At 42.0% G+C, this 22,214-nt stretch overlaps 2 protein-coding genes across 2 annotated transcripts in view; both read left to right on the plus strand.

Annotated features, from left to right (window-relative positions):
- The first annotated feature begins 51 nt into the window (after positions 1-51).
- cdk4 (cyclin dependent kinase 4) lies at positions 52-9,952 on the plus strand. Its single transcript, XM_020593131.1, has 8 exons — positions 52-305; positions 6,056-6,286; positions 6,386-6,521; positions 6,697-6,864; positions 6,986-7,095; positions 8,536-8,586; positions 8,679-8,814; positions 9,502-9,952. Exons 2-8 carry the CDS (start codon positions 6,069-6,071, stop codon positions 9,613-9,615), a joined length of 933 nt encoding a protein of 310 aa, XP_020448787.1. The 5' UTR covers positions 52-305; positions 6,056-6,068; the 3' UTR covers positions 9,616-9,952.
- A 2,759-nt stretch (positions 9,953-12,711) lies between these two features.
- LOC109956243 (arf-GAP with GTPase, ANK repeat and PH domain-containing protein 1-like) overlaps positions 12,712-22,214 on the plus strand; it is an 18,127-nt gene continuing 8,624 nt past the window's right edge. The window contains exons 1-8 of the mRNA XM_020593208.1: positions 12,712-13,695; positions 14,196-15,429; positions 20,780-20,838; positions 20,936-21,023; positions 21,272-21,357; positions 21,480-21,621; positions 21,705-21,839; positions 21,941-22,062. Of these exons, the coding sequence (XP_020448864.1) occupies positions 14,280-15,429; positions 20,780-20,838; positions 20,936-21,023; positions 21,272-21,357; positions 21,480-21,621; positions 21,705-21,839; positions 21,941-22,062 (1,782 nt within the window). The 5' untranslated portion in view covers positions 12,712-13,695; positions 14,196-14,279. The remainder of the gene's footprint in view (positions 13,696-14,195; positions 15,430-20,779; positions 20,839-20,935; positions 21,024-21,271; positions 21,358-21,479; positions 21,622-21,704; positions 21,840-21,940; positions 22,063-22,214) is intronic.

The raw sequence follows: 22,214 nt of genomic DNA on the forward strand, positions 1-22,214 counted from the left end.
GCTTCAAGTTCTTTGCATGTTGGTGGAGGTTTTAACTCCGCCTCTTCCAAGAGTTGCTAGAAGCAACAGGAAGCGATAACCCAAAAAGAGCCCTGGCTGGGGACAGAAACCAGCAGTGGAGGCCTACATCATACTGCTCGGCTGCCTTTTCCACACCAGAGCCACTGCTGGGCTGCAAAGTTCAGGCCGGACACGACCTGCCGCTTCTGACCCGGTTCTGGAGGAGTTAGATAGTACGTGGCAAGTTAGTGAACATGTCCTCATAAATCTGAAGTACCTGCTGCCACAGAGAAGAAACGGGCGAGGTAAGTAGGCTACAGCAAGTGAGCTGTCGGTTACAGGAAACTGATTATGATTTGTGCGTCTGGAACTTTAGCAGCGGTAATATGGCACTAGATGTGGAAGACATGCAGGCGGTGATGTGGCTCATCCGCTGCAGTCGGTGCTCTTTGTTTCCTTCCGCCACGTCGGTGGACATGCTGCTGAGGACGAAATGTCCCTGTGGTCAGTTCCTGCCACACTTTCTCACCAGTTTCATTAACAAAGAAGCGTTATGGAGGAGCACCACGTGTCGGGACCGCGCGTCTGTGCCCTGCTGTTCTCTGCCTCCGCCCACTGGACTTCCATGTCCGGCAACGTTTGAGTTGATCAAGTAGATAATTGAATGGACTGTGTCAGAGAGATATGGAAGTCTGTTGTATAATCAATACTGGCAGGCTCTGCTGGTGATCAGAGCTGCTCATACAGGCTGCCAGGTGAATGACACCAGTGTCAGTGAGGCCTCCAGGTGTTGTGCTAAAACCTGTGCCACTCTGGGGTGACAAGTCATACACAGTGTGACCCAGGCCAGGCCCAAGTCTTTATAGGGCCCTGAACCTTTCCAGGGGGCCTTAGCTACATGGAACTGAAAATAGTTCCCAGCACTGCCACTTCCTCTGGGACCAGAGGAGGTCTGACATGAAACCCTCAACAAGACGCATCATTCATTATGAGACAGTCACTCAATATATCCTGTAACCACCGTTTCAAACTGTCAAAAATGGGTATTTGCCTTTAAAACGCAGGTGTAGGTTGAAGTACATTACATAACAAACAAGTAGCCTAAAATTCAGCAGTTTGACATTTGTCAGCATAGGCCTGGATATTCACCACTTTTCACCCGCCTCTCTCTCTCGTGCATCTTCTGTACATCTCAGAATCTGTCGCTGTGCGGTTTCTCATGCACTCTGTCTGAGGAAAGCTGCAGTCTCACTATGAGCTGTGTATGGTAAACATATAATCAGCTGCCACATCACTTTTATTGGAAACCTCAACATCTGGGGCTATAGAGCCTATAAAATAGAGCTTATAGAAAGAAACATTATACAATGAGGTTTTAGGAGATATTGTCAAACTAAAAAAATTATTCAGGAGCTTCCTATAAAAGAAACAAACAATACATTTTACTAGTTATTATTCCTTTTGGTTTCACTGTTGTACATTTTGTTTTATATAAATACAAATATTTACTATGAACTACCTTAAACACTAATATATTATAATATTAAAAAAAACTTAGTTATCATCTTAATTATGACTGTACTTATGACTTAATTAGAAAATAAATGACTGTAAGGCTACTTTTGCCTGAAAAATGTGAATATCAGTATCTGCCATACAATCAATACTGAAAAGATGCATCGAAAAAGTCAGTTTTTCATTTAATTACTTACAACATTTAGCTCAAGGCTGTACCAAAGTCACAATTTGTATTTCTTACAGATACATGGGAACAAAGGCTGATTCTCGTCTGCAGACACTGACTCAACTTTTTTTTGTGTAAGAGGAAGAAATGTGGTTTGTTTACAAGAAATAATGCAACATCACTTCCTCTTACTAACTACATTTTATACTGACCACTTCAATAATTGTGGTTTGGCAGCCTTAAATGAAGTTCATTTTCATCACTATGTAATCCACTTTACTAAATACTTCAGATAGGAGTAACATACTAGTTGGGTTTTAAGTTGTACCTAAGTATCTGTCCCCATGAGACACTGGCTAGTAGAATAGTTGACTGCAGCACTGATGTTAGTTCCAGTAATTTTCTGTCTGAGAGTTAAAGTCGCTTATAAGGCTGCATCTAACAATTATTTTCATTACTGAATAATGTGCTAGTTATGCTATAGGGTGACTTATTCACTGATCGCTGTAGGTTTTACTACAACAAACAAGATGGGACCACACCATCAAGTTTGTTTTTTATAAATCCCACAGTTTGCTTACAATGTGGCATATGGCTTCTCTTGTGTGAATGGAGTGTTTATAAATGAGGCCACTGATATAAACAAACCAAATCTGATCTGGGTAACTTCTGTGTGTGGTCCTAAATCTGTTTCTTATCTGATCTCTGACTGTGCGACTGCTGTCAGAATAGTCAGATCAGAAATTGTGGATTTTTCAACGTCTCACTCCTCTGCTCTTGTGCGTATTGCCTGTCGTCGTCATTCAGTGTTGGCACCTCAAAAACTATAAACATGGAGGAGAACATCGCCAGCATGGAGGTCAGTGGAAAGATAAGGACGTTTCACATTTGTTCTACATTTCTTTTCAACCCAACCTGGAAGGAACATGTTGTAATGCAGCGGGTTTGAAGGAATTGCGCAATTTGACCATTGCACAAATGACATTATTGTTGTCATTCTTGTGTGCACAAGGCTGACATTTTAGTTAAATGTGCAAATGTGTGGCAGTTTTGGATCTCAGTGGTGTTCACGCCACTTACAGCCATGAATGTCAACCATCATCACAAAAAAATCTGACAGAAGGATCGGAATTTAGCATTAAGGTCTAATGCTAATGCAGCCTGAGCTAGCGATGTTAGTTGAAGATATTTATGTGGACCTACGTTTAATATACTCTCTAAGATTGACAAAATTGCATAATACCTGAGCAGCTTTGGATTATGTTATTCAACTGTATGAGATGCTAAAAAACTGGGCTTAGGCAGGAGGAGCTGAGCAGGCTTCCTCTTGTCCAGGCAAGGGTACCAAACTGGTATGACAGCTCAAAGGTAGACACTTAAACAAAGGGGAGGAAAGAATGAGATGGTGCCTGGCAGGAGACCAAAACAGTGGATGGAGCTGGTGGACGGGCCAGAGGAAAAGCTGTTTAGTTTGAGTTGTTGAAGGTGCTTCCAGTGCTGGTAAAGCGGTGGTCTAATTCTCATGTCAGGTGTATTTGCTTTAAAATGTCCCAGCCAGTGAGTCACTGACTTCTTTGAGGAGGACAGGTCTTGTCCTGCAGCTCATGGATTATAAAACATGGTGAATAAAGAGGAGTGCTTTCTGGCTATGACTATGAATATGTCACACTTTTCAACACTTGGCACACCAAAGTTCCTGGAGGGCTCGTATGAGGCTTCACTCTAATAGAAGCCAGCACAACGAGCCGTAAAATGCTGTACATTGAGCTATAAGGATGGTTGACTTCTGCTGCCAGAGTAGTTGAAATATACAGAAAAGCTTTTTATTAGCTCCTCCTCTCCACTGAGAAGGTGACGTGTGGGTGAACCCCACAACATCTCTATATGTTAAAGCACACACCACTATTTGTACAGAGGATGTGAAATTGTTGTCACACTGAGTTGAATGTTGGGAAAATGCACCATTTTGTAAGGATCACGCTCATTATCTATCATAGAGCTATACAATACATAATCTATGTTAATTTTAAAAAAAGCTATCCCATACAGCTGCATACAGTACCGGATACTTCAGCTACATCCAAGTGTCCATTTTGTCTTGAGTTTGAGTACAGACAGGACAGAAATAGATTTATCTGCAGCGCTTGTGTTATCTACCAACAGCTGCTAGCCAGCGTTAGCTCCTGAACTGAGAGCTGAGGTCAGTGTGCAGACATGTTTTAGTCTGTCACTCTCTCGATGGGGTCTCTAGGTCCACTACGAGTTAGCTACAATCAGCTAAGGTTATTCATTTTGAATGACCACAATACTCCCCACCAAAACAGTGTCCCCTCTTCCAACATTACAACAAGGGTGACATGCATTCACATTCTCCACATTAATGGGTGAAAGGACAACATATTTTTAAAACGGGTCACATCTGGTGATAAATCCAAAAAGAATTGTCGCCCAACTCTGCGGCTCCCCCTATACTTTATGGAGCATTTTAGCATCTTGTTTTGGTGTTTTGGACAACAACCACACGGTTCTAACTGTAATCAGAGACGTTTTCAGCCGCAGCAGGCAGCAGTTTTCAGCAGAAAAGCTTGGATAACTCCACGCTAAGCTACTAGCCCAGCACCAAAAGACAGAGATAACATTAGCCGCTAGCTAAAAAGCTGGCTATTTCCCAAAGGAGTTGGTGAAGAAAAAAAAAAAGAAAATTGATTTGTCCAAATTAATGCTAGTGATGCTTTGTGTCGGTCTAAACAGACACCTGATAGGAAACTGTGTGCTAGCATGTTCACTGTAACATGGTGATAATACTGTATGTCAGTGCCAACAGCTGAACAAAGAAGCAAGTATGATAGTGTTCTCTGCAGCTTGGTAGTGTTGCATGCTTATCTCCTTGCTGGTGATGAGGTGATAATATAAAAGTGCAGTCATACCCACATTACCCACTCCTAGTAGCTGAAGCAGTGTTTTTATAATTGCAAATGTTGTACATTCAGTGCCAGAATGGCCAAGTCAGCTCCTTGGCACATCTCCCACGTTGTTGAGCTGTATAGCATCCCTCTCTTTGACACTGCCTGTCCTGTATACAGCGGTGCTGTAACCACTACACTCTGGTTGACAATGTGAAGCAGTCTGTTTTACAAACTGAACTTGAGCAGGACAAAAAAAACCTCTTGTCCTCTTGCAGAATGCAATGTTGCATGTGAAGTAGTACCACTGAGAACTTTCTCTCCTTGGACACTTGTGAGGGTCAGCAATTTACTGCTCGGTACGCTGCCAGCTGCTGTGACTGATCGCGAAATAAAACTGTCTGTGTGTGTCTTCCACACACCTGCACTCCTGCCTCTCCTCGCATTGATGCATCCTGCAGCTGAGTCACTGAGAAGTCCTGCAGTGGCAGCTCTTTGCTTACAGACTGGGGCCACTTGGGTGCAAAAGGCTTGAATAATTTTGAATAAATAAAACAGAAGATAGTTGTGCTACAGACAAAATTAGACACATTTCAAGGGGTTTTACAGAACCTATGAAAACCTGTGGTGAACAGACTTTCATGTAGTCATTCACAGATGTTTGAGCACAAGCTGGTGAAGAGCATCTGTTGGTCTGAACAAATAGATTTCCATGAAATTTTGTAGATATTTAGGGTCAATACACTAGAACTGACACTTGTCACAAGCCAGCTCATAGCCAGTGACAAAAAGGGGAGTCAGAACCAGGTTTTAGCGCCAATTTAAACGGTTTATTGAAATAAAAGTATAAAGAGAAACGATAACACATATGGGATGTGAGTATCAGTCAAATCAGTGGTGCGTACAGTATAAGAATGACTGGAGTATTGTGTGTGTGTGTGCGCATGCTGTCGATGCGGAAGTCAACAAACCACCAAGCCCAGGCGACATGGATCTTAGAGGGAGCGAAGAGGAAGAGAGAGAGTGAACAATCAGTGAAGGCTGACTTAAACAATCTTGGCTGAGACTTACACAGGTGTCGCTATATTAACTATATGACCCAGGCTACCTGTAGACTGCTGCAGGTAGAGCAGCAAAAGAGCAGGAAGAGGGCAATAGCAACAAAATGTTAGTGACTCTGGTGATCCCATGACATTTTCTCTGGCAACACCACCTGTTTTTCACTGAAATGTCTTAACTATTGTATGTATTGCTATTTGTAACAACTTTAATGATTAGGTTTACTGAGGAGGAGGATGAAAAAGAGAAGTTTTCCATTGTTGTACTTGTCCATAGAATTCACAGGGTAACTGGGTGATAGAGGACAATGAGAAAATAAGTTTTGTTTAAATTCAGATAATACAACAGTGCATTATCTTCATTTGTTGGCATTCTGCATTTAATTCCTGTGTCATACTTTGTCTCTAAGTCTGAGCTTGGTCATGGCCCATGCCACCAGTATCCAGTATGAGCCAGTGGCAGAGATCGGAGGAGGCGCTTACGGGACTGTTTTTAAGGCCCGAGACATACAGAGCGGACAATTTGTTGCTCTAAAGAGTGTACGTGTCCAGACAGACCAAAATGGCCTGCCAATCTCCACAGTCAGGGAGGTGGCTGTATTGAAAAGGCTGGAGCAGTTTGACCACCCAAATGTGGTCAGGTAAGACCGCTATCCAAGAGTTTTGCAGTGTCCCGGCCTGTATTCCACTCCACTGTGAACAGCTCCCACAGAATCCACTGTTTTCATTGCACACGTCAGGCTCATGGATGTATGCGCCATCCAGAGGTCGGACCAGGAGACTAAAGTCACTCTGGTGTTTGAGCATGTGGACCAAGACCTCAAGACGTACCTCGAGAGAACTCCAGCTCCTGGATTATCTCCTGAACGCATCAAAGTGAGAAACAATATTTAATACAATGTAAACAGCAGACTTTGTCAAATAGGTCACAAGGAATAAACACTGTCGTAAGGAAAGGATAGCGTTTTGCTTTTTAGGCCTAAAAGCTCTAATTTGAAGCTGTTTAAGTATTTAGTTTCAGTAAAAATGTGCCTGTATGTGTTTTTTGCAGGACCTGATGAGGCAGTTGCTGTGTGGTCTTGCATTCCTTCACTCTAATCGTGTGATGCACAGAGACTTGAAACCAGAGAATATTCTGGTAACCAGTCAGGGCCAGGTGAAACTGGCTGACTTTGGACTGGCCAGGATCTACAGCTGCCACATGGCCCTCACCCCTGTGGTAGGAACCCACCTGGATCATGTCAATAGTTCCTTTCGCTGTCTATACAGTAATTTCCATTCCACTTCAAAATACTTTTTTTTTTTTTTGCGTTGATGAACTCCATGTTTGTGTCTGGCAGGTGGTGACACTGTGGTATCGGCCTCCTGAGGTTCTGCTACAGTCCAGTTATGCCACACCTGTGGACATCTGGAGCACTGGCTGCATCTTTGCTGAGATGTTCAGGCGCAAGTGAGTCAGAAGAATAATATTCAGACACAAAAAGACAAACAGTGCATTTATGTTATTTACTTTTTATATTGAGAATATAACCTGATTTTGAGGAGAGGGACTGTGGGCAAAAGACCAGTGCATTAGATTTCAGTGATGATCTGATTCATTAAGTTAGAAAGTAGCAGTATCTTTTGCAAGGTGGAGGCCAGGGCTGATCAAGTTTCAAATTGTGTTGCCTCACACACAAATCCGCTCTTTACTTTACCAGACACTATGTTTGATTTGCCGTGATTTGTAAAGTAAATTTTGAGTGTAACCACAGCTTGGACTATGTTCACTGGCACAAGTGACCTTTATACTGCACGTAAATCAGGACCAGGGCTCATGTCTAGCCTAGTTTGTTGTTAAGGTTAGGTTAGTTTAGGTTACTAAAACACTTGGTTCAGGTTCAAGGAAAGGTTGCGGCTTAAGTCTTAGCCCGTCTTCTGCTTTAAGTCGATGCTGATCACGATCCTTCCCTCACCTTAACTACGCCGTTTGCAACAAAATCATAAAAACGGTTTTCATGTTTTAGTTTCCATAAAAGGGTAATGTAGTGAAAACAAATAACTGACAGTGAACAGCTTGCATGTGAACGTTTCCACATACTGATGATTAAAAACCTCCTGCTTTGGGTGTCTTTCATCAACTGTTTGTACGCTCATTACCTAGTGATGCGTGTCCAGATTTGATTTCTGACACAACCCTGCTGAGTTTGCCAGCATTTCAGGAGGGTTCAGATTTTATCTGCAAATGGATCACGTTACGAGGTTATCCGTGGCGCTGGGGAAATACGGTTCGAGCTTCAGACTGTCGGGAGGCAAACTGGCAAAAAGCTGCTGGGATTTGCTACACAAATAATATTACAGCCAACTCAATTATTTCATTTAATTTTTACCCCTCTTCAAGAAAGTGTTTTGTGCCTGGGCCACTTGAGAGTGATGTGTTGCCAGACTTATTTGCCGCATTTTACAGATCAGCTGAGAACCAGGGCAGTTCAACTCAGTGTTATACCCAGCAGCTCCATCTACTGGTAGAAATGACACATGGCATGAAGTCTTTGGTAAAGAGATTCATGCCTGGAAATCACTGCTTTGTATGGTGTTATAACAGTGATAATATATTGATACGTTGGTACAGCAGAAGTACTGTGTTATAATGTCTTAGTTTTTAGCATCAGGATTATTATTAAACTTCTGTTGGTTGATCTGGGTGAGATGATGCAAAGTTTTACAAACAGTAGAATCACTGAACATAGTGCTCCATGTGCCAAGATGCTAATCTGGGTCTAAAAGACATCGTGTTACTGTTTGCCTGCCGGTACCAACTGAAGCTACAGAGATGTGATCGTAAGCGAAGTACCAAAGTAACCACCAACAGGTCATAAATCTGCCTTTTAACATTGGTTCTGTTTGTTAGACCTTTGTTCTGTGGAGAATCAGAAGTGGACCAACTTGGGAAAATTTTTGAGTGAGTATTTCCATCACATTTACCTGACGAGGAGATGTATCGGTAGATGATCCATTATATACTAATTCACTGAAAATGATATATTATTACAGAGTTATTGGCTTGCCACCAGAAGAGGAGTGGCCGACTGATGTTACACTGACAAGAAAAAACTTTCCCCCCAACATGCCACGGCCAATCGCTGACTTTGTTCCAGAGATTAGCGAGCAGGGGGCGCAACTATTGCTGGTAAGATTTGGCCATGATTTGAAAACTCAAATGACCAGTAATTGGTTTATTTTCAGATAAACAGAATCAGGACAGTAATAGACTCAAGAAGAAATTTCCTTACTCATAGTCTGGTGATATTCACCACAAGCCACAAGAATTTCACTGGTGCAATATTGGAAATTCCTGGGACTGAACCAGTGAGTTAACCAGACTTTTCAAAGTAGACAGGATGTTTACATTACCAGCCAAACATTTGGACACACTTTCTCAATTCAGTGAGAAAAGTTTGACCGGTGGTGTAATTCTGCTCAGTATAATGTAGAAAATGTAGGTGAAGCTAAGGAGTGATATTAGCTCACTTTTTGTAACTATTTATTGCATCTATCTTCTTTGAGTTGTTTGACATTTTCAGCCAATAACTTCTTTTTTTATTTTTGTATGAATTAAAAAAAAAGACATAACATGTTAATTAATGAATATTACAGATGTTGGTAAGTGGATTTTGTGACCTTTGGACAGAGCCAGGCTAGCAAGCCCTTACTGTTTTAAAGTCCTTATGCTAAGCTAAGCTAACCAGCTGATAGCTCCAGCTACAGGTGTAGCATTCAGACATGAGAGCAGTGTTGATCTTGTTATCAGATTTTCAGCATGAAAGCACATATTTTCTGACACAGTTCTAATATCCTGCTATTCTTTCCTCCACAGAAAATGTTGACGTTTGACCCCTTGAAACGAATATCAGCCCTGAATGCACTAGAACATTCCTATTTCCAGGATGGGGAGACATTGAGTCAGACAAAAGCTAAAGTGATGCAATGAAACATGCAGCGAGAGGTAGCTGTGTCTAAATTTAGACCTGACCTAACCATAAGGAGTTTCACAATCATTTAGTGCACTGCCATTCGAGACTTCTGGTTTTATGCTTTGGAATTTTTTTTGTTATTCCTGCATTTAAACATTGCTGTATTTAAATCATGTGGAAATGAAAGAATAGTTTCCAGTAGACCCATATGGCACAACGCCTGGCGTTTTAAGGTAGAGCATCGCCAGCATGGAGGTCAGTGGAAAGATAAGGATGGTTCACATTTGTTCTGGATGCTGTGGCCTTCATAGTCACTTCTGCCCTGAAATAACAAAATAAACTTTTTTTTTTTTGAAGGACTGAAAGGTTGTGTTAAACATGTTTTTAGCACTGCAACTACAAATGAATAAAATATAGTTTTAACCACACTCAGACTTCATTTGTATATTGCTGTACAGACTGCATGTTGAACAAATGTACAGTGCCTTGCGAAAGTATTCGGCCCCCTTGAACTTTGCGACCTTTTGCCACATTTCAGGCTTCAAACATAAAGATATAAAACTGTAATTTTTTGTGAAGAATCAACAACAAGTGGGACACAATCATGAAGTGGAACGAAATTTATTGGATATTTCAAACTTTTTTAACAAATAAAAAACTGAAAAATTGGGCGTGCAAAATTATTCAGCCCCTTTACTTTCAGTGCAGCAAACGCTCTCCAGAAGTTCAGTGAGGATCTCTGAATGATCCAATGTTGACCTAAATGACAAAGGATGATAAATAGAATCCACCTGTGTGTAATCAAGTCTCCATATAAATGCACCTGCACTGTGATAGTCTCAGAGGTCCGTTTAAAGCACAGAGAGCATCATGAAGAACAAGGAACACACCAGGCAGGTCCAAGATACTGTTGTGGAGAAGTTTAAAGCCGGATTTGGATACAAAAAGATTTCCCAAGCTTTAAACATCCCAAGGAGCACTGTGCAAGCAATAATATTGAAATGGAAGGAGTATCAGACCACTGCAAATCTACCAAGACCTGGCCGTCCCTCTAAACTTTCAGCTCATACAAGGAGAAGACTGATCAGAGATGCAGCCAAGAGGCCCATGATCACTCTGGATGAACTGCAGAGATCTACAGCTGAGGTGGGAGACGCTGTCCATAGGACAACAATCAGTCGTATACTGCACAAATCTGGCCTTTATGGAAGAGTGGCAAGAAGAAAGCCATTTCTTAAAGATATCCATAAAAAGTGTCGTTTAAAGTTTGCCACAAGCCACCTGGGAGACACACCAAACATGTGGAAGAAGGTGCTCTGGTCAGATGAAACCAAAATCGAACTTTTTGGCAACAATGCAAAACGTTATGTTTGGCGTAAAAGCAACACAGCTCATCACCCTGAACACACCATCCCCACTGTCAAACATGGTGGTGGCAGCATCATGGTTTGGGCCTGCTTTTCTTCAGCAGGGACAGGGAAGATGGTTAAAATTGATGGGAAGATGGATGGAGCCAAATACAGGACCATTCTGGAAGGAAACCTGATGGAGTCTGCAAAAGACCTGAGACTGGGACGGAGATTTGTCTTCCAACAAGACAATGATCCAAAACATAAAGCAAAATCTACAATGGAATGGTTCACAAATAAACATATCCAGGTGTTAGAATGGCCAAGTCAAAGTCCAGACCTGAATCCAATCAAGAATCTGTGGAAAGAACTGAAAACTGCTGTTCACAAACGCTCTCCATCCAACCTCACTGAGCTCAAGCTGTTTTGCAAGGAGGAATGGGCAAAAATTTCAGTCTCTCGATGTGCAAAACTGATAGAGACATACCCCAAGCGACTTACAGCTGTAATCGCAGCAAAAGGTGGCGCTACAAAGTATTAACTTAAGGGGGCTGAATAATTTTGCACGCCCAATTTTTCAGTTTTTTATTTGTTAAAAAAGTTTGAAATATCCAATAAATTTCATTCCACTTCATGATTGTGTCCCACTTGTTGTTGATTCTTCACAAAAAATTACAGTTTTATATCTTTATGTTTGAAGCCTGAAATGTGGCAAAAGGTCACAAAGTTCAAGGGGGCCGAATACTTTCGCAAGGCACTGTAATTCTGTGAAGTGAAACGGACCAATCTTTGTGAAAAACACAAACTATATTAAATACTAACAAAAGTTTTAAAAAACGAGACCAAGTAGCCTCACACTGTTTTTGTCTTCTAACACTGACCAAATAAACAGTTTACCAGTGTGTCTGCCTAAAGCAGTGAAAGGTGTTTTCTCTTTGGGTGTTTGCTGGTAGATTGTTGCTGTGTTTCACACTGGGCTGCTCAAATGATCTAGGTTTATGGTTTTATAAAGTTTGGGGGCTTACAAGAAACGGATGTAAAAAAAGAATTGATGAGGCAGAAGCCAAGATATCCTGAGCATGTCCCAAATTTACTGTTGGTCAAGCTTCAAAAGCACTGGATCCTACACTTCCCATAATGCAACTCAGTAGTCTTTTGGTTGGAGTCTTTTTGCCTGGAAAATGGCCAGATCTTTCAAGCTCCATGCCCTGAGAGAGTTTCTATTAAAATTGTGTACAAGCCCAATTCAAGATACCCCTGATGACATCACAAGGGGTTTTTCACACTTTTAAAAAGCTCCTTTTAAACCCACAGAAACTATATGGACAATGTTCACAGTCAGTTTATGCAGCTGTTCTCACAGCTTCAGTACGACTCTCTATGAGGAGTTACCTGATTTTGACCCATTAGTTCCCCTTTAAATATGTTATGTTACACATGGTCTTCTGTCTAAAAGTTAATCTACACTTAGTTTTAACAGCTTTATGTTCTGTTTGGCGTTTCCCCCTGTAAAGTTTACAGGTGAATCTTCACCTGCTTTGGTTGTAATCCCTGTCTTTTGATCCAAATGTTTAATTCATTTATAAATGTGTTGAAGAGTGTCAAAAACAGCTGATTGACTTGATTTGTGAATAATTTTGTTGAGGTTAACGGGTTGATGAAGAGGAGACGAACAGAGCGTCTTTAAAAAAACAACAACATTAGTTTCATCACCATCTTCAGTCTCCTTTCCATTTCTTCTCCTGCAATTTAATTCCATGTCACTTTATTCAGCGTCCCTCCTTAACACTGAGTTTTTTATTCCCTCTAACAAATGCCAGTTCTTTTTTTAATTGTATTTCTTATTGTAGGTATCAATAGACATCCAGATTTCTCCCTCCCGTGCATCCTCATTTCTTTCTCCCTTACAGGCGACAGACAGAGGCAGGGAGAGAAAGCAGGCGCTGCCCATAAATTGCTTTAGAAAAAGAGAGCGGAGAGAAAGCGCTGGAGACACAGCAGATGCATTGACAGGAGCAGAGTTGAGGCTTTCCCCCTCCCCCTCCCTCCCTCCTCTCTCTTTTGTTGTGTCGGCACAGATAAAAATCGGATGAGCGTGGGCAAGGACCACTGCCACCCCACTGCAAGCCAGTTTGCCAGTGCTGAATCGCAGTGTGGAGCTGGTTGTTGCTGAAGGCTAACGGTGGGCTAGCAGGGGGCTGCGAGGCTCTGTGGCGGTGTGAAAAGGAGGAGAAAAAGGAGGAGGGGCTGTGGTGAGCTGGTGGGCTTCCTCTGCTTCACAGACACATTTTATTGACTTGCTAATTGGATGAGGCACTCGGAGGAGAGGATGCGGTGACCGACAGGAGCTGCTCTCCAGGGGAGGGTTGCAGGCACAAGGCACCGTTGCTTGGGTTGCGTACATCCAGCTACTTTCTATATTTCTTTCTTTATTTATTTATTTTATGGAGACATAACAACAGATGTTTTTCAGCATCTCCCAGTGACCCTTACACCGTGCGCATGTAATTGTATGCATGACATTGTCGAATGAAGGCTTCAGCTGCCAGACGCTTCGTGACGAGTGAATGATATCCATTTTGATGGTTTTTCACCCTGTTCCCTTTAACCCGTTTTTTTTCTTGGACTCACCAGCTGGAGCTTTTTTTTTTGTCAGCCTTGTTTGATGTGCCATTTGATATGAATGGTGTCTTCATCAAATCAAATCTACAATGTGCTATGGATATTCTACAGGGAAAAACAATGAAGGTATGATATGAGCAAAAGCCAAGACACACATTGTAGTAAGCTGGCAATATTCAGCCAGTGTTAATTTCAGTCCTAGTCAAGAAATGGATCAGCGGAATGTATGGACTGTTGCATAATTCCAGACTGAAATCTGAGGCTAAGGCATCAACAGAGTAGAACAAAATATCTTCTTACATCTATCTGTGTCTACACAGATTAAAAGAGTTTAAGAAGCGAAGCAAAGCAGAGAGAGGGAAGGATTATGAATGAATCGGTGGTGGAGAGCAGTAGTAGCCGTGTGCATGGAAGAGGATTAATGGAGGTATTTAAGAAAACAGTCTAGACTTGTTTCACCACTAGGTCAGCCTTTTAAATATATTCTGGAAATGTGCAATGTGAAGCGTTCCTCATTTCTCTCTTCGCGTCTTTATTAAAGGTTTTAAAAGGAGAGCAGAATTTCTGTCATGTCCACAAGCCTGATATCAGATATAATAATGGTTCTTTTTTTTCTTCTGCTTCAGTCTTGTCCTGGTTGCCATGACTGAAGTGTGCAAGTCTGGCTAGGTCAGAGAGCGGGTGCCGCTGTGCCGAGGTCTGCCGTCCCAATGAGCAAAGCCGGCAACCCACAGAGACGCACCACCTACCTCATTTCCCTCACTCTGGTGAAGGTTGAGGCTGTGCCAGAGGATGTAGCAGGGAATCAGAAGGAGGTTCTGCCAGAGGGGGAAGGGAGCCCAAAGAAAGAGGAGAAGGAGGAGGAGCAGGTGAGCAATGTCCCTGAAAAGGAAGAAGGACTTGTATGCACGGAAGTGGTGGAAAAAGGAAACCCACAGGTGGAAGAGGAAGCGGAACAGGTGCAGGTTAAATATGGCAGCCCCACTGGGAATTGGGGGAAGCCTGAGAGGAGGGAAACTCACGGACACCAAAAAGACAATGCACCAGTTGGTAAAGGCAAAGAGACATCTTTTGTACAGCCACCTGTTAGGCAAATGGTCAAAGTGTATGGAGGAACTACCTCTGAGGGAGCTGTGCGCAGAGAAGGACCTCGCTCAGATGCCTTGCGCCCTAAGACGGAGCTCTACAGAGAGCCCCCCATGCTGTTCCTAAAGGGTCAAAATGGAGCAGACCTGAATAGTCGCTCTCGTTGCAGCCTTCCTTTCTCTGTGTCGCTGCAGTCCAGTCAGCATCCTGAAGTCCTGATGAGGTCACATGCAGGAGGCAATTCTGCATGCTGGAGGGAACTCAGAGAAGCCAATACAAGTCTGTATCACTCTGCTAAGACTTTAGATCGAAGGGATAACCGTATCGGGGATCAGTCCCCCTTAATGGCAGCTACAACTCTGGGGCCTTACAGGGCGTCCTGGGCCGACAGCAACGGCAGGGGCACGCTCATCCGCCCCGGTGTTCCCAGCAGTGGAGGGTTTTCAGGCATAATGGCCAGGGAGAGTCCTCAAGGGGAGAGATTGAAGACAGTTTCTGTTTCCTTGCCTGCACCTCCTGCTACAGATTTGTCCAGGCCTCAAAGAAAAGGTACAAATCGTACTCTGGACAACAGCGACCTACATTCCCCCTCTGAGGACTTGAAGAAGGGGAAGGAGGGCCAGGGAGGGACAGTCTATCGAGCTCCTCCCCGTGACCGCAAGATGCTCAAGTTCATTAGTGGGATTTTCACCAAAAGTGCAGCTGTACCACCCAGTGTCAATGCTGCAGCTCCCCTCTATCCAGCCGTGGAGAGAGGCTCAAGTGAGGAGGAAGGCAAGTTCACCTCATGCATTCATCCATACTATGGCAGGTGTTGTAAAATTAACCTAATATTTTATACCGGTTCTCAAAGTTGCATATGTCTCACTCCTCTTCTGGAGATGCAAGTGATGTAGAGTCCCACAGTGCTGCCAAAATAAAAAGGAAAACAATAGTAAAGAATCTGTTGTCTCATGAGTTAGCAGACTGTGATTCACACAACTCAGAAGAAGAGATGCAAAACTACCCTTCTATGAAAATATGGTGATGGTCGCAGAAAATGTTGTCACCATCTGCCGGCTCACTTCACCCATCATTACTCACTTGGGTTGAAATTAAGCTACTGAGAAACCCATTGTGTTCAATGTGATGTGATGAAACAGGCTGGCATATTTATTGCTGTTTCTCTTCTCTGCATTTGTACAGACCCGAACCTGCCCACACAGTCGCATAGAAACGCTCTAGCTGTCTTCTGATTCATTAATTTATTTAAACCTTATTTATTCTTGGGGAGTTGTCAATTACACACATTTGTGATATTCAGCTATTAGGTGAGCATTCATTTATTGTTTTTGTTGTTTTTTGCAAAGTAAATTTCAATTTGGCTATTATATAAATCAAGGATTGTCTGTGGTTATTTTCAGTTAGTATAAGTTTAGTTTTGGAAAGAGAAGTGTTACAATATCTATATGAAATTGCTTTACCTCAAAAGACATGGTAAAGTTCACATTACTGAAGAAATGAAAGCTTTATTGGTGAATACTAAGTGTATGCGACATACTAGATAATGAGCTCATCTCATGTAGGGCCAAGAAATGTGTGTCACTTCCAGCTGCTAACCCTTCCTGTCTTTCAGGGTTTTGGTGAAGGAATTCTGCTCCTTTATTACAGCCCTGAGCTCTCAGCGTATGCAGGAGGAATATATAATTTAAAATGACCACTTTTGGTGAAAATGCAGTCACAGTCTGATCTTAAGGAAATGGAGCTGTATCACAGGTCTACAGAGGAAAAAACATAGGATGCTGTTTCCATTTGGAGCTGCAGAAGGCCACAACTGAACAAAACAAAAAAATGCTGATGAGATTACTATGATTTTGGAATATCTGTGGCTCATGAGGTAGGGCAGTCGTCTCCTGACCCGCAAGTTGGTGGTTCGACTCCCGGTCTCCCCGCATGCCTAAGTGTCCCTGAGCAAGACACTGAACGCCGAATTGCTCCCGGTGGTTTGACTAGCGCCGGTGCATGGCAGCCTGTCGTCATCGGTGTGTGAATGGGTGAATGGTGTATGATCTTCTGTAAAGCGCTTTGGCCAGTGCAACACACTGTGAGAAAGCGCTATATAAAATACAGTCCATTTACTTAAATTGATCCTCCTCATATTTTGATTTCACTCTGTTGTGTCAAAACTGGGGAAACCATAGGTTACTAATTACAGAGAGGTGACAAATAAAAGGAAAAACCTGGATAAATGAGTGGTCTCTTTCAGGATGACAGCGCCCCATCCACGGGGCATGAGGGGTCACTGAATGGTTTGATGGGTATGAAAATGATGTGAATCATATGCTGTGGCCTTCACAGTCACTAGATCTCAACCCAGCTGAACACGTATGGGAGATTTTGGAATGATGTGTTAGACGGCGTCTTCATCAGCAGCAGCAGAACACCAAATGAGGGATTATCTTTTATTAGAATGGTGTTCATCCCTCCAGTAGAGTCCAGGGACTGAAGCTGTTGTGGTAGCCCAACACCTTACTGAGACACTTCGGGTTTTCTTTTCATTTGTCACCCATCTGTATATACAGTTCCAACAATTATTCAGTGATTTCGTTAGTCAGCTGACTAACCAATAAAGGTAAACTGATTTGATAGTCAGGTAATCACAGAAGCCATTTTTCAAGCAAAACTACCAAACATTTTCTGGTCCCAGCTCCTTGTGTGTGAAAACATTTCCATAGTCATTTTTTTCCACTATTTTCTGATATTTTACAGACTAATTGTTTGAAACAATATTTGTCTGATTAAATGCTAATGAAAACGATCTTCAGATAAAAACCTACCATTCCATAAATTTAAAGTTTTCAAACTTAGGACAGGTTACTCTTTATTAGTGACCATACTAAAGCTTCACTGTGGCGATCTGTCTGAAAGCTGATCAGTCTTGTACTTTTGCTAATGTACTCAATGGTTCGGATGCCTGTTAGGGGGAATTTTCCAAACACTGACACTCAAACAAACAGAAATTAGTTCAGTCCTGTCAAAAATTACTTCATAAAACATTCAGGTTTCTCTGCTTGAAATAAATGAAATGCAAATTCATCAATCTTTTTTCATATATTCTATCATCAAATCATCTTTGACAGGGAGTGTAGGATTGGAGGGAGCTCTGAATAGTTTGTCAGGAGTAAGTGGGACATGAATAATTAAGGTTGGGAATACACAGAGCCGTGTTCATTGGAGGAGTGAGGAGAGCGGGAACCTGCTACTTCCTGCTCTGTGCATAGAGCCTACAAATGGAGCCTATTCATTCATTGGCCCTATACTGTGTTTAAGTGTTTGTGAGGAGCATAGTCACTATTGTGTCATATCAAGCCTGTAATTGAAGCATTTTTTGTTAGTAATCTGATGACAGATAGGCATTATTAATTGTGTTTAATTCAGATAAATAGCCTTGACCCACAGTTGCATATTTTCAGCATCACATGTGCACAGGTGGGCATCGTGCCTCTGTGCTTCTCACGCACGTCGCTGTATCCATGAGAGACCCTTTATTGTAGAAAAACCTGGGCTGGAGACTTCTGGAAAATGGAGTTGCCATGGTAACAGCAAGCCGTGAGAGATGCTATTTGGTCTGTGGTGTGACGCCGTTGATGGAGGGGAGTGTGGGCGTGAGGATTGCCCAAAGAAGGGGATGAAAGAGAATCATGGGGGGTTAAAGTTAGACTCTGTGACACCGTGGCCCCGCCTGAACACAACGTGGCTCCACAGCCTCAGAGAGAGAGAGTGTGTGTGTGTGTGTGTGAGCACCTTGTCACTGTCTTCACAGTGTTGTCCAGCATGAGTAAATGTGTATTTGTATTCACACTGGCAGGTTTTTGTCTTTCTGCAGATGTTCACAGACTTTGCTGCCGTTCTACTGTGGGTGACTTAAGGAACACAATGTTTAATTAGCTCCCTTAGTGAGTCATTAATATCACATGGAAATGTTAAAAAGTCTGTAAATAATTTCTTCTTGACAGCAGTGGATGCATTTGTTTTTTTACACCTTTTTTTCAAGAGACTGCTACTATTTTTAACAAAGCACTGAAACTAGCATACTAATTCTTTAATAATGTACTGGCCGGGTCTTTCACCTCTTTAACTTTATGGCCGAATATAAAAGAGTAAGACTTGTGATTTATATTTTCTGTAGCATGTGAAATAGAAATATATATAGATGACCTCAGAATTAAATTAAAGAGTGAGCCATGGGAGTAATAAAAATAACAATAATAATAAATTATAAGAGACGCTGGACTGCAGTGCAGTTAACTGTTGCTGTAGCACTACACTAAGTAAAATGTCAGTAAAAACTGAACAAAAATAGCCAACCTTACTGTCTATACAACCACTTTTTTGTCCTATAATGTAACCTTTTTAACAAAGTATTACTTTTAGTCCATCAGTATCTAATCTGATAAAGAATGGCTACACACTATGTTATGATCACAGTTACCAAATGAGCTGGAAGTATTTGGTTATTATCTCAATATACTGTGTGCGTACTGTATAATCTCACACCATGACAACTGGAGCATAATGTCAGTATTTAATATTAACACTCCGTCATTATGTGCTTATCACTAAAAACAAGGCCAGGGAACCAAACCAAGCACAGCTCTATCTGAATATTAGATCACCGGCAGATCATTTAAATACTGTAATAGAAAACTTAGACTATAATGAAACAAGCTGTGTTGTATATAGTGATAATTTAGTTATTTTACAGTAGAAACATACCACTTTTCTTGGTTTAATTTAAAGCATCTATTTGATGTAATTCAAAGAGCACACAGAACTGGCAGAGAAATGACCCTGCTCAAGTCTGGAGATATTGACGTCTACCTTAAAACTGATGTTCTGGTATGAGACGAGTCACTTGGTATCAGCAATCTATCTTTTCTTAAAGAGTCATTTCCATTCTGTCTGATAGAAAATGAAGTTGCACATGAAATCAACCTAATAATATCAGTCATTCACTGTACAAACATCCATCTTAACAAGTCGCTTGGTCTGATTTTGCCTTCAAGGCTTATTTTTCTTATTTCACTTTTTCCAGTGCTGTTTCCCTTTTTATGAAATATTTTATGGTCAATATAGCAAAACAGTGCTGGATAATGTCTATTACTTCCTGCACTAGTATTAAGATTGAGTGACTCCAAAACAGACAATAGTAGAATTTTAATGACATTAGAAACAATCTGTGTTAATGCATCATTTTTATTTTAGGTTATTTAACTTTCTGATGCAGATCAGCTCCTTTCTGGAGCCAATCCCATGTGAAATGTAGACAAACAACCACACACACACTCACACTCCTATGGGCAATTTAGAGCTGCTAGTCAACCTAGGCTGCATGTCTTTGGACTGTGGGAGGAAGCCAGAGTACCCGGAGGACACACAAACTCCACGCAGAAAGGCCCCTTGTTGGCCGGGACTCTAACCTGGAACCTTTTTGCTGTGAGGCAACAGCGCTAACCACTGTTCCGCTGTGCTGCCCCTTCTGTGTTCATTTGGTATAGAAAGAGGCCCAAACAGTGTTCATCTTAGCACAAATTCTGAAAACGGGGGGGTAGCTGCCTAGTTAGCTTTGTTAAACATGCTTTTTAAGAATGTTATGCAGTCTTGAGTAAAAATTAGTTTGTGTATTCAACAGTTATAGAACAAAAACAAAAATGGAATGTGATCCTTTCCTGGCTCTAAACAAAACTCAGAGACTTACAGATGTATTAGTGACTAGTTTGGTAGGTAACATAATACAGGTCAGCGAGGCAGGTCTCGAGGCCAAACACCTCTGTTTCTTGTTTGTGCCATTACAGACTCCCTGTATTAGAGCCTTCATGAAATAGGCTGGCATTTGTATTTTTGCCCGCAATCAATAAGAAAGCTGGTAATAATTTCATCTGAGAGAATCTAGAACAAAAATATGTGTTTAGCCTAGTGTAGCACAAGGACTGAAAGCAGGGAGAAACTGTTAGCTCCAATATTAGCTCTGTTAAAAGTTCTGCTAGCTTCCAGTAACTCCAGAGGTGTCTTATTTCCCACGTAGCAATTACCAGTATTAAACCATTAGAGTACTCATCTTTTTTTTTCCAATTTGTTTCTGCAGCTGCATGTACCAGCAGCCAAGAATGGACCATGAGCCAAACTGTACAGGAGCTTCACCTGGTAAGCATAAAGACATACTGTAGCTTCTACCAGCCACTGATTGGGACTTAAAACTAACTGAATATTTTCTTTCTGTCTGTTTGTGTATGCTCTCCAGGGTGTTCTGGGAGGTCTCTGCAGTGGGAAGTCTGCTCTGGTCCACAGACACTTGACAGGAAGTTACCTGCCAGTAGAGAACGCTGAGGGTTGGTTTCACATGTCCTTGTCTACAACCTTCCTGTGTGTCTTTCCAGAACACTGTCATTACACAGCTGACAGCTGACCTTTGCCACAGCAGGCACTTTTGACTTCTCATACACAGGTGTAACTAATAACATATAGCAAGTAACTATGATCCAGGGCCCCGGTATAATACTACTAATTGTACCTGTGCTTTTCTTGCTATAACAAATGAAAATGTTTATAAAAAGTCTGTAACATCTCTTGTGTCCAGGGCGTCAGTACATTAAGGACGTCCTGGTTGACGGACAGAGCCACCTATTGATAATCAGGGAAGAGACAGAGCTCCCAAGTGCTCAGGTGGGTTGGGAGCTGACCTATGGACAATGAAAAAACTTTATGTAAATTAGTCTTTACTCTGTCTGCTCTTGTGTAATTTGGGTGCTCTTCTTCTTCATCTTCTCCTTCTTTCTTTGCCTTAGTTTGCAAGTTGGGTGGATGCAGTTATCTTGGTCTTCAGTTTGGAAAATGAGGCCAGCTTCCAGGAAGTTTACAAACTCTATCACCAGCTTGCAATCCACCGGCCTGTCACTGAGATACCTTTCATAGTAGTTGGCACTCAGGGTAAGACACACACACAAACCATGTGCTGTGATCCCTATGAAGAGGTGAGCTCTTGTTGTGCTTATAATTTCTGCTTTTTCTAGATAAGATCAGCAGTACCAATCCCAGAGTAATAGATGATGCCAGGGCTAGACAGCTGTGCTCAGATGTGCGGCGCTGCACTTACTATGAAACCTGTGCGACCTACGGCCTCAATGTGAACCGAGTCTTTACTGATGGTATGTGTCAGCACTAGATCACAGTCTGGAGGATACTCCTGCCGTGCTATATGAAGGTTATGTGTCTATTTTAAGGCTAATATTTATCATTTGTTCCACAGCTGCTCAGAAGATCATGGCAGCCAAGAAGCAAGCTGCTCTACTGGCCTCCTGTAAATCTCTGCCTAACTCTCCAAGTCATTCTGGAGGCTCCACCCCAGTGTCAGGAGTCTTTCCAGGGCAGGTAAAACTGTTACTGTACAAAACTGTTAGCTTTTCTTACTGAGTGTTTGTTGTCTGGCTATTGTTAAAGGCTGTAAGCACACTCTTGTATCAAAGTCAGTTATCTCCCTCATCTGCTCAGTTATCGCTCTATCTCCTTCTCTCCCCTCCCGC

The sequence above is a fragment of the Monopterus albus genome, unplaced genomic scaffold (assembly GCF_001952655.1).
Source record: "Monopterus albus unplaced genomic scaffold, M_albus_1.0 scaffold18.1, whole genome shotgun sequence".
Classification (NCBI taxonomy): Eukaryota; Metazoa; Chordata; class Actinopteri; order Synbranchiformes; family Synbranchidae; genus Monopterus; species Monopterus albus.

What these genes read in the sequence shown, in the direction of transcription:
- cdk4 (XM_020593131.1), top strand. Translation starts at nt 6,069, where the DNA reads ATGGCCCATGCCACCAGTATCCAGTATGAGCCAGTGGCAGAGATCGGA. An exon ending in TATCTCCTGAACGCATCAAA is followed by an intron (nt 6,522 to 6,696) that starts GTGAGAAACAAT and finishes TGTTTTTTGCAG; the next exon opens with GACCTGATGAGGCAGTTGCT. An exon ending in ACATGGCCCTCACCCCTGTG is followed by an intron (nt 6,865 to 6,985) that starts GTAGGAACCCAC and finishes TGTGTCTGGCAG; the next exon opens with GTGGTGACACTGTGGTATCG.